Source organism: Phoxinus phoxinus (genome assembly GCF_949152265.1).
Source record: "Phoxinus phoxinus genome assembly, chromosome: 1".
NCBI lineage: Eukaryota > Metazoa > Chordata > Actinopteri > Cypriniformes > Leuciscidae > Phoxinus > Phoxinus phoxinus.
The window spans coordinates 1,997,238-2,009,125 of NC_136876.1; the positions used below are offsets into that span (position 1 = coordinate 1,997,238).

At 44.8% G+C, this 11,888-nt stretch overlaps 1 protein-coding gene across 3 annotated transcripts in view; it reads right to left on the reverse strand.

The window, feature by feature from the left end:
* LOC307006151 (TRIO and F-actin-binding protein-like) overlaps window positions 1-5,191 on the reverse strand; it is a 34,822-nt gene extending 29,631 nt beyond the window's left edge. For all 3 annotated transcript variants that reach the window (XM_079626829.1, XM_079626828.1, XM_079626827.1), the window contains exons 1-4: window positions 4,994-5,191; window positions 3,200-3,345; window positions 2,815-3,002; window positions 362-2,621 (exon numbers count right to left, since the gene is read on the reverse strand). In XM_079626829.1, coding sequence (XP_079482955.1) covers window positions 362-2,621; window positions 2,815-3,002; window positions 3,200-3,345; window positions 4,994-5,179 — 2,780 coding nt within the window. In that variant the 5' untranslated portion in view covers window positions 5,180-5,191. The remainder of the gene's footprint in view (window positions 1-361; window positions 2,622-2,814; window positions 3,003-3,199; window positions 3,346-4,993) is intronic.
* Between the last annotated feature and the right edge of the window lie 6,697 nt (window positions 5,192-11,888).

The window sequence follows — 11,888 nt, forward strand, 5'->3', positions numbered from 1 at the left end:
AATGTGTTGGACTTACATTTTTGGCGTCTTTCATTTTTAAATGATTTATTTATAATTTATTAAATATGAATTCAAATAAATTCAAATAAAAAAAAATATATATATATAAAAAAAATTATATTGACGTCCCTGCTCTCTAAGATATCGGTCATCGAAAAAAAACAGTGTTGGTCAACCACTACCTTACTCATACGTTTATTTCATATTTGGTCTAATTTGATAACTACCATTGAGCTCTCACTGCTGCGTTATGAATTACTTACAGTTTAATCCTGAATTTATGATAACATTTCTAAACACGCCCTGGCTTTGCTACTCTTTTTTACATTGTGTTACTTTGAGAAGAACATTTTCTGTGCACCTGGCCGGTTTGTAGCGGGAAAGTTCTCGTTTCTGACGGCTCTCGACCCCCCCCAGCTGGCTCGGACCCTCCCGTTGGAAGACCGTTTTGACCTTGGGAATGTCAGCCATCATGGCATATTCTTCCCGGTTGAGACCCGACGACCCGGCGGATAGATGGCTTGACTCCGAGTCCATGGAGCTCTGGGAAGAGGTGTGTCTTTGGACCGGAGGGGAGGGGCTTCGGTGTTGGCTCGGCGCTCGCCGGCTGTTAGGCGTGGAGCTTTGCACCTCTTGGCTTTTCCTCATGCTGCTCTTCTTGCTTCCGTCTTGTGGCGATTCCCAGGCGACAGGGACAGATTTTGGAAAGGAGCTGATATGTTTCTTCTCAGTGCTGTGTCGTGATGGGGAGGAGTTACGCGAGACTGATTGGCTGTTGAGAGAGTGGGTGGAGCCTCTCCAGCGGCCTGATGAAGGGGTTGAATCAGGCTGTGATTGGTTACTTGTGGAGTTTCTTACATGAGAGGTGGAGCCAGTTCTGTCACTCACAGTGTTCCTGAGAGGGATGTGGTCTGCGATGTCACGTCTCAGTGTAGACATACATGTAGACATACATGTAGACATCTCTGACTTACGGGGAAGAGATTGGCTTGGGGTGTCATTGGCCCGCCTTAAGGGGGAGGGACTGCGACTCTTGGGGCCACGGTTTAATGAGGACTGGCTCATTTCAGACTTACGAGGCGATGATGAGCCAAGGTTTCGATGTGGGCCTCTACTTGGGGAAGAGTGTCGGCTGTCTCGGTTGTAGCTGTGAAGGGAGCTCTTTGCTTCTGGTGTCTTCATTGTGGTTTGGCTTTGCGTTTCATAACTTTTCCTGGATGGGGAGGGGCTGTTTCTGTCATGACTCCGCCCATTAGACACAGATCTTCTGTCTGATTGGCTGGGCGTTCCGTAGCCCTTCCTGACCGGAGACGCACTGCGTCGACCCTCTCGAATCTGACTTGATGAGCCATTTGTCTCCGGCCTCCCCATCGGGGACTGGCTTCTTGAATCATAGCGGCCCTTTGAGGAAGGGGAGGAACTCCGTCTGTCATGACCGCGCTCGTACGAGGTGTTTTTCGTCTCAGTTTTCCTAAGAGAAGGACCTTCATAACTCATTCTGGAAGGAGACTGGCTTCTTGAATCAAATCGGCCCACTGAGGTGGAGGATTTCTGTCTATCATTACTGCGTTCATATGAAGGGCTTTTTGTTACGGTTTTACTAAGAGCAGGACCTTCATAACTCCGTCTGGAAGGGGACTGGCTTCTTGAATCATAGCGACCCACTGAAGGGGAGGAACTCTGTCTTTCATGACCGCGTTCATATGTAACGCTTTTCGTTTCACTTTTCCTAAGAGCAGGACCTTCATAACTCCGTCTGGAAGGAGACTGGCTTGAATCAAATCGGTTCACTGAGGAGGAGGAACTCTGTCTGTCATGACCGCGCTCGTACAAAGGGCTTTTTGTTTCAGTTTTCCTAAGAGCAGGACTTTCATAACTCCGTCTGGAAGGGGACAAGCTTCCTCGGTTTTCTCTAGACCCAACGAAGGAGCTGTTTGTATCGGGTTTCTGTAAAGAGCCTCTCAGATCCACGTAAGACTTACTAACAGTACTGACGGTGCCTACGGTGCTCGCAAACGATCTGAGGTTTTTCTGCACACCGCCAGAGTAACTATTCCGTGCCGGACTGAGCGATGCCCGATCTTGTCCGAGTGAAACACTGCTAGGCCGAAAGCCGACCGTATTGAGAGAGGAGCTGGACTCGGCCCGTCTGAACGGGGAGGTACTACGGGAGGGAGAGGAGGAACCTCTTTGGGAAGAGTTGAGCGTTCCCGGCTGCCGTAAGGGAGACATGTGGGGATTTCGTCCACCTCTTCGGCCAGAGGAACCGATCGATTCAGCTTGTTTGAACGGGGTTGGACTCAGCGCTCGGGGACCAGCGAGGGCCTCGACCTCCACGCTGAGATCCAGCGGGTCCGGAGGATACTGCGCAGGATAGTCTTCTGCGAGCTGGTCGGGGTTCTGAAACTCTGAGGTTCTCCTTTCCGAGGGGACGCCTAGATCCGGGTTACGAAAGGGAATGGCAGCTTTGGGTTCTGGGCTTTTGTTGCTAGGCAAGGGATGCCCTCTCTCAGAATGCCGATAAGGAGCAGGGGGACTCTGATCACGGAGAGCTCTGCTCCCGGCAGCCCTTCCCAGAGAGAAATATCCACTCTCCCGATCCCTTCCTTCCTTCACGCTGCCTGCAGACAGAGAGACAAGATCGTGACCTGTGTTAATATGTGAACTGATACCCTGCACTCATGCACCATGACGCAGCACTCAGGAAAAGCCCGTGCAACCCGACCCCACCTGACACCTCAAACTGCCACTCTGACTATCCCAAAAACACCACAAGCTGCTCGGCTGGTAACTGGATATTGGTGTTTTCCTCACCGTGAGAAAAACCGATCTGGCCAAAGCCATCCCGGCGACTCTGAGAAGCCTCTGTCCAGGAACGGGGGCTCATCCGGTGCGGCGGCGGATCCAAGCGGGTCATTCTACGGTAGGATGAAGGATGATGAAGGAGGCTGGAGTATTCCTCAGAACCGGCAGAGATGCTGTACACGGAATCGTCACCCTGACTGGGATTAAAGTTGCATACGGAAAGAATGATGCCAGAACTCTCACAGCCTTTTTATCCCCAAAACACATTCTTGAAGCAAAGTATGCAATGCAAAGTTTAAAAAAAACTTCTTATAACTCAAGATAAATATCATAACAACAGCGTAGACTCAATTTAAAGACTGAGTAACATGCAAGGACTCTTTAGCAGGCTTACCTGTCCGAGCTTTGGTCGTCGTCTCCGTCACACAGATACAGGTCACAGTCGGGACTCAAGATGCAGAGGGAGCTCTCCTCAAAGCCCCGCCCCCCTCTGCTGACATCACAGTAGCTGCTGACCACTGACAGCACATCTGAGTCCTCCTGATTGGTGGACGGAACACACGCAACCAATCAGAGAGCAGCGCATTACGGAGGAAACCATCTGTGTAACCCATGATGTTCTGAAGGAACTTTAAGGCATCAGAAGAAAATTATGCTGTGAATTCATCTTATAATAAACCAAGGTTTCTGCATTAGTAATGTTAGCGGCTCTTTATCACTAATAGACATGTTTTGCTCCAAATAAAATAAGACTAGATTTAAGGTCTTGTTAACTGGAGATTTCTGAGGAAAGCAAGCAACTAAAATAGCACTTCACATGCCTTATCACACACACACACTGTACGGGTTTAGGGTTTCACGGCTGTAACTCGGTCTGGTTTGTGGCTTTTCTTCTCATCATTATTTCAGATGAGTGAATAATCAGCAGCTGAAATATCAGTAATCGTCAAATACGGATGAACACTTCTGAGATGATAAGCATGATTACGTGATAACTCTTTTCGGTCAGGTAATATTTTACAGCGTATCAAAGAGTGAATCACGTGTTCACTGGTAATGTTGATCAGTCATCTTCACTGGTGCTGATAGTGCTAACTCTTGAATAACTCCAGACATGGATGATTCCTCAAACCAGGGGTGTTGTTGAGGACAGTGCTGTTACTTTACTGAGGGATCATTTTACCTGCTGGACTGGAAAACATGTGAAAAAATCCAACAGACGCACATGGAAGGAAGAACCTGAGCCACATACAGACCAGAAGAGGACATTTTCATGCCATGCAGGAAGAACACACCTAGAACCACACTGAACACTGGTCAAAAGTATGTGTTGGATTTACTTAAAATATATATGCACCATTTTTGCATCACACTTTTTAAGTAAACCCAAATTGGAATAATTTTACTGAAAAGGAACAAGAACACCTTTGTTATATGTACTTAAATATTTGAGTTCACTCAACATAAACACTTAACAATAATGCAAGTTGTGTTAACTTAACATTAGTAGATTATATCGCATTACATATATTTTTAAGTAAAGAATGTTGAGTGAACTCAAATGTTTAAGTACACAAAGTTTTTTTTTGTTAATTTAAAGTGCAATTATTCCAATTTCCAAAAGTAAATCCATCCAACACATAATTTTTACCAGTGTTATAGCAACCCCCCAATAATACATTTCTGTCAGTGTGTCACGGCAGTGTTCAGCTGTCGAAGTCTCTCTGTGAATGTATTGTGTTACTCTGATGCCGCAAAGAGACGAAAACGATCCGCCTTCACTCATTAATAATGAGAATGTGCGCGCGCACGTCATCCACTCTCCTGTATTACTTGAATTAATTACTCTAATTTATTACACACTGCATCTGTTATTATTATAGAGTCCGAACACACACTGCAGAGTTTCGCTTTTGTGCAGTAAACTTGACTAGTTACTAGTTAGCTACTACTTACTGATACAGTCTGTGTGTGTGTGCCATTATCTGTGTGTGTGTCACTATCTCTCTGTGTGTGTGTCACTATCTGTGTGTGTGTGTGTGTCGCTATCTCTCTGTGTGTGTGTGTGTGTGTCGCTATCTCTCTGTGTGTGTGTTTGTGTGTGTGTGTGTCGCTATCTCTGTGTGTGTCTGTGTGTGTGTGTGTGTGTGTGTGTGTGTGTGTGTCGCTATCTCTGTCTGCGTCTCACCTTGGCGCTGGTGTCTTTCTCGTCGCCGTGCGCGTCAGGAGCGCGTGGCCCGGGTGTGTGCTCGACGCCGCCGCTGGTGTTGTGCAGGTGTTTCTGTCGCAAGCAGTCGTGGCAGCGGGTGGAGTCGAAGATGTTGGGCTGGAACTTCGGGCACACGGGCTCATCAGCGGCAGCCAGGGGCATCATGGGTAATCTTTAATCGCCTTCACAGACCATGCAGATTCAAACTCGTACAAAACAGCAGAAAACAAGCGCTCGAAGAGACAGACCGTGAGAGGGAACGTGTGTTACCTGAGCAGCAGATGAGGGTCGATTGAGTTTGAGATGAACACTACTCACACTCTCTCTCGCTCTCTCTCTCTCTCACACACACACACACACACTCGTCCCATTGGCTCGCTCAACAATAGCAGACAGTGATGCTGCACGTGTGTGTCCATCTGTTGTGTGTATTAAATATCAGAGACGTGCAGCAGCTGCTGCACAACATCAACACACACACTCACTCACTCCCTCACAGTCACACACACGCACACACAAACTCACTCACTCACTCACAGTCTCACACACACACACACACACACACACACCCACACACACACTCCCTCACAGTCACACACACACACACACACACACACACTCCCTCACAGTCACACACACACTCACTCACACACACACAGTCACTCACTCAGTCACACACACACACACACACACACACACTCACTCCTTCACAGTCACACACACACACACACACACACACACACTCCCTCACAGTCACACACACTCCTTCACCTGAACACACGCTGCTCACTTCACAAGAGAAAGACTTGAGGAATGTTTGGCATAAGAAAAATACATTCAAATGTTTGCATTGAACAACTCCCTAGCAATTCAATCTTTTTGCCAACTTGTTCTCCGGGTTCTCCAGGTGTCGATATGCGAGAGGTTCGGCCCAGTGGAAGTGGATCTGTGGTTGAACACTGTGGTTCTCCCTCACGCATCAGCCCGCTGGGGTTGATTCCCACGGTGCAGACGAGGCCGAGGCGGCGCCTGTACGCCTTTCCCCCGAGCGCTGCTCCCAGAGAGAGTCCGTCATGACGGGGTCAGTCTACTCCTGCTAGCGGCCCGAGTGTGGTCGGCCCAAGCGGAGGACTCAATATTCACCCTCGGCCAGCGCTGTGGAAGCTGTGGGTCTGGCCCTGAGGGGACCGTACCGAGAGGCCAGTCCGTCGGCAGGAGTGGTCGAGACCATACTCAGCTCCAGGGCTCCCTCCACGAGGAAGCTGTACGGCCTGAAGTGAAATGGTTTCACCACTTGGTGTAGAGAGTGTGGCGAGGACCCAGTTACTGCCCGGTGGCTTCAGTGCTGGAGTTCCTCGGCTGGTCTTACCCCGTCCTCACAGGTGTGCGTGGATGCCATTGCGGCTTCCCACGCTCCTCTGGGTGATGGGCCTCTGGGGAGACATCAGCTGGTCGTACGGTTCCTGTGAGGTGCTCGGAGGATGAGGCCTGCGGCTCGAACCAGAGTTCCCACACGGGATCTGGCAGTGGTTCTCGAAGGGCTGATCGACGTCCCCTTCGAACCCTTAGAGTCGGCTGAGGCCAAGAACCTGTCACTTAAGGTGGCCTTTCTCCTCGCCATCACCTCTCTAAAGAGGGTAGATCTCCAGGCACTCTCCATATCTCTGCAGTGCCTGGAGTTTGCTCCCGGGAGAATTAAGGCCATCTTGCGCCCCAAACCGGGCTGTCTCTAAGCTGCCTTCGAATGTAGTGAGGCCGACGGTTCTGCAGGCGTTTCCTCCCCCACCCCATGTGACGGCGGAAGATGGGAGACTTCATCTGCTCTGCCCTGTCAGAGCACTTAAAGGAGTAGTTCACTTTCAAAAAATGTCTTGATGATAATTTCCTCCCCCCGATGTCATCCAAGATGTCCATGTCTTTCTGTCTTCAGTTGAAAATAAATTAAGGTTTTTGAGGAAAACATTCCAGGATTTTTCTACACAGAATGGACTTCAATGGCAACCATCTATCCCAATGTTCAAAAGAAGGTTCAAATGTCCGTCTCAATGCAGCTTCAAAATCTCGACACGATCCCAGTCTAGAGATAAGAGTCTAATCCAGCAAAACCATCGGTCATTTTCAGAAAAAAAAACTAAAAAAAACTTTTAAACCACAAATGCCCATCTTATACCATCTCTGAGATGCGCCACATATTACGTCATCACGCTGGAACAAAAACATGGATTGACTATCACAGTAAGTGGCCAGAAGTAGCACTGACTTCTTCAATCACAAGTACAAATGTGATAAACTTCTTGACATCAGTTTTCAGCAGACCCTGAAATCCTCATTATATTGTATCTGACTATGGATTCAAGAACGTGGGGTTTGCTGCATTCAAAGGTTTCTATTAACAATGTGTTTTTGCAGCGTTGAGCACTGAAGCCAATCACAGACATGTCTGTTGATCTCCTGAACGCGATGGCCAATCAGAGGCGTTTAAGTTATGCAATTTACAGTTTTTTTCGATTGCTAAACGACAGTGAGCACAACTGGAGCTACATGTGCAAAACTCTAACTACAGTCTGCACTACCAACAGTCACCTGAGCTAAACAGTTCACATCATCCGCAAAACTCACTCCAAGCAACACAACTCTTAACACATGGCTCAAAACAGGCTCAGTGCAGCCAAACACTGTGCACAACCCTCACTGAGATAACACACACTGTCACTCAGAACACACTGAGAGTAAAAACACTAGCATCAAACACCAATACAGAAAATACAAAGTTTTCATCTTTACAGTTTGAACAATTTCAGTGACTTCATACAAAGTAATATTTTCTTCAAAGAAAAGAGTGACATTCACATGATTTATTTACAGTAAATTTTTAGAACATAACAATTCTTTAAGGTAAATGAAAATTAGCAGTTTGCTTCACAATAGTCTGTAGTAATTTACAGAATTACAGTAATGAGGAAAAAAAGGTAGAAACTAAAAGTACATGTAATTCAAACAAATAATTGAGGGGCTAATCCTGCTAATCTCTAGCATCAGGCCACAGGTTTTCATCAACATCACTGTTCTCTCTTGCCATGCACCTGCGGAAGAACCTTCTGGAGTGCCTTATCCATCCCTGCAGTTCTCTGGACTCGTGTCCTCACATCCGGCACGCATGGCTTCCAAAAGAGACATTTGGTCATGTGGGTGGTGGTGACCAAACACTTTCCACCTCCAGGCAGAGAAAAACTCCTCTATTGGGTTGAGGAAGGGTGAATATGCAGGCAGGTACAAAACCATAAATCTACGACAATAGCATTTTCCTGCGCATCTGAAAATATGTTTCCTCTTCCTCCTGTTGGGGCCAGCCTTTGGGTTATGTTGTATATTACAGTATATACAGTAATACAGTAAAAACTATATTTTACAGTCAAACTTACTGTAATATATATCTGTGTAAATATTCTATAATTGCAAAACAAAATAAATTCCTGTAATGTTCTCATTTACTGTAAGGATGTACCTCTCTCCTGTCTCGGCTGAAGTGTCCATCAGCAGTGTTTGAAAGGCACAAGACTGAAATCTATTCTGTTTTGAATGTGTGGTTCACAGTTTTGACACCAGTGTGTTAGCATTTGAACAAAGTGCTGTAAATCCACAGTGTTGTGCAGGTTGTGGTTAAAGTCGTGGGATAAGTGTGTAGAGTTTTGAAAACTGTTCAAGCAATGAAAAACGAACACGAGTTTGGTCCACATGAACTGCTGCTGTGCAGACTGTAGTTAGAGTTTTGCACATGTAGCTCCAGTTGTGCTCACTGTCGTTTAGCAATCGAAAAAAACTGTAATTATGCAGTGTACAGCACCTTTGATTATAACAGAACTTTGTGAGATTGCAATGAAGTGAGTCTGAGATGAGTGACAGCTTTTTAGTGATTATAAATGGAGCGCACGTTTACGCCAATTAACATCCTTTTAGCCTACTTTAGGTTACAATGCGTTTATGAGAACAAAGGTGACTTCTACGTAAACTGAAATAGTCTGCAAAATGTTATGCTGAACTAGTTTAAACACTGCCTGCATCATGACTTGATTATAATACTTCACCATACTGCATTATTTATGCATGACAGTTACCATATCTTAGTTTTGCCATGAGCATTCACAGCGTATATGTTTTAGAAAACAATGAGTGAAATCTTAAAGGGCACCTATTATGACATTTAAAATGTTCCTAATGTTGTTGTGGGAGTCCCCAACAACAGTTTTACATGCATGCAATGACAAAAAACACTTTTGTTTTCGTATAATATGCATTTATTTTTACCTGATTTGCTCACCGACTCCCAAATGATTCGTTCAACGACTCGTTTTTCCAAACCCCTCCTTGCGCGACGCTAATCTGCGTTGATTGGTCAGATGACCCAGCAGTGTTTACAGAGATAATACTTATTTTTACAATGATGTACAATGATGCTTTTATCAATTAAATTGTGTTATAATAATGATTATAGTCCACTGCTTTATAGTTTGTAGTAAAAAACTAAAAATAAGATAAAGAATTTAATGTTATGTTAGCGAGCATAGCCCAGAGTTCATATTGTAAAAGCACAATCAGTCTTTGTTTGCGTTAGCCCGATGCATAAACATAACGTTTAAAAAAAAAAAAATGCAGTTAAGTTACTACGAGGTATTACTCTATTCTATAAGACAACTCAGAAAACAACGACAAACACTTCACATATCTCAATACAATTGTCATTGAAGACCTAGAAGCTAAACGGTGCTTACACAACAAACAAAATAATTATTAAGCATGCTACATAAAACATAAAAGCAACAAATATTAATAACACTTACAGGTTGTGATACGGAGGAGGAAGCTGATGCAAATACACTTGGAACTGAACCTTCCTTCATTATCAGCCGGCTCACGAATCCAAGCTTGATTGCATTTAAGTTGGTAAAGCAATCGTCTTCAAAATGGCGCGAACAAAGCACAAGGCTCGGACTATACTTCTGTGGTATAGCTGTATATATGAATTGTAGCCACTTAGTCTTCAAATGCTCCTCCTTAGGCAGATGAAAAAGGTTTGCTTTTGAGTCGCACTTCAGAACACAGCGTCTCGTCGCCATGATGTTTCCCTGCCGGCCTTGGAGCGCAATAAGTGGGCGTATCGTATTCAAATAACTTGACAAGTTGACGTCATCTAGTCAGAGAAAAAGCTTCGGTCTTCTAACGATTCATAAAAATGACTCAGAGTCAACTCTTACTTTTGAAAGACAATAACTTTATATACGGTGCACTTTCATATTTCAAACTTTACAGGATGTTTTTGTTCACTTAGATCTATGTTACACACTACATGAAAGGTACATTTCAAAATTCCATAATAGGTGCCCTTTAAGTTACCGACGTTGATGTTTGTGTGTTATTCTGAAATAGCTCTTTACTAGAAACACTAACACTGTGGCCCGTTTTTATGTTTTTTTTTTTAGTTATGTTGCTACTTCCTTTTACTTGACCAAAATCTGCTAAGTGTCTTTAAAAAGAAACCATGGCTAGGACTATAGTTTAAAGCATTCATGAACTGCAATCATTCAAGGTAATCTTCCAGCGTATGCTCATAAATAGGGATGGCAGGTAAGTTTGTCCCACAGTGAATTGTTGCTTTAAGTGTGTGTGAAACACATCTGCTCTGAACTAAACACATCTGCTCTAGAAATTCAATCTTGAAATTATTAGTGATAAAATTGTTTTGTTACTGAAAAGGTTTCCACTATCCATGACTCCTGAATTATAAAACAGTTTTTAAAAGTGTTGTAAAGTAATTATTAGCACCAGCTTGGTAAAAAAACAAACGCATTTGCACATGAGCGTCTCTAAAGCAGAAATAGGGCCATATCTTGCACCCACCCACACCCACACACACACACACACACAAACAGGGCATTGTCTTGCACACATACACACACACACCCACACACACAGTCACTCCCTCAAAGTCACACACACACACACACTTAAAGAAATACGGCCCTATCTTGCACCCAGCGCAATTGACTTTGTACACGTCGCATGTATCATTGCTATTCTGCAGCGCACTCTTCCCTCCACAGACGCACAACGGTAAATTAGGGAATGAACTTACGCTCGGGGGGGGGGGTTCAGTGAAAAGAGGAGTGTGTTCCGGCGCAAACGTTCCCTTTAAGGGTAGCGTGTCCACAACATCATACACTTTGCTTCTCTCATCTACACAGACGCAGCAGTTCATATTTTTGCAAACCATAAATAATTACAAGGAAAAATATTACCACACGAGGGAGATCATTGTGGTGTCCATGAAGATGTGAAAAAATAGGCATAATATAGCTTACACATTTACCCAAATTATTATACGCCTGTTTAACCGAAGCTAATTTGGGTGGGTTTCTCCCATCATCCTCATACAATGTCACTTCTCTGTATTTTACGGCCCTGACGGGAACGTCGGCTACAGACCAACCAAGATTTAACTTCCGCCTCCCTGAACTTCTGGACAACTTTGCTAAAACACTTCTCACACAGAACAACCTCCTGGACAACAACCCTAGCTCAACACACATCTACTCTGAACACAGATTATAGGCTATTCTTTGCATTGCTGTTAGTTTCACTTCTTTATTTTAGCAGTTTCCAGCATGCCATTAAACTCTAGAAATAAACTCTTGGTCTGTCTTCAGAAGCGCCACTAAACTGAGACGGCCCTGCTCTCGGTTATTGCAGCGGCTTCTCAACGAAACTGCACACGGTTCTCAACCTCAGCTCGCTTCAGTGGACTTCTCTACAGACACGTCACACGCTCATGAAGGGAATATCATATTTGTATCAAACCTCTCAGGAAAGGAGAAATATT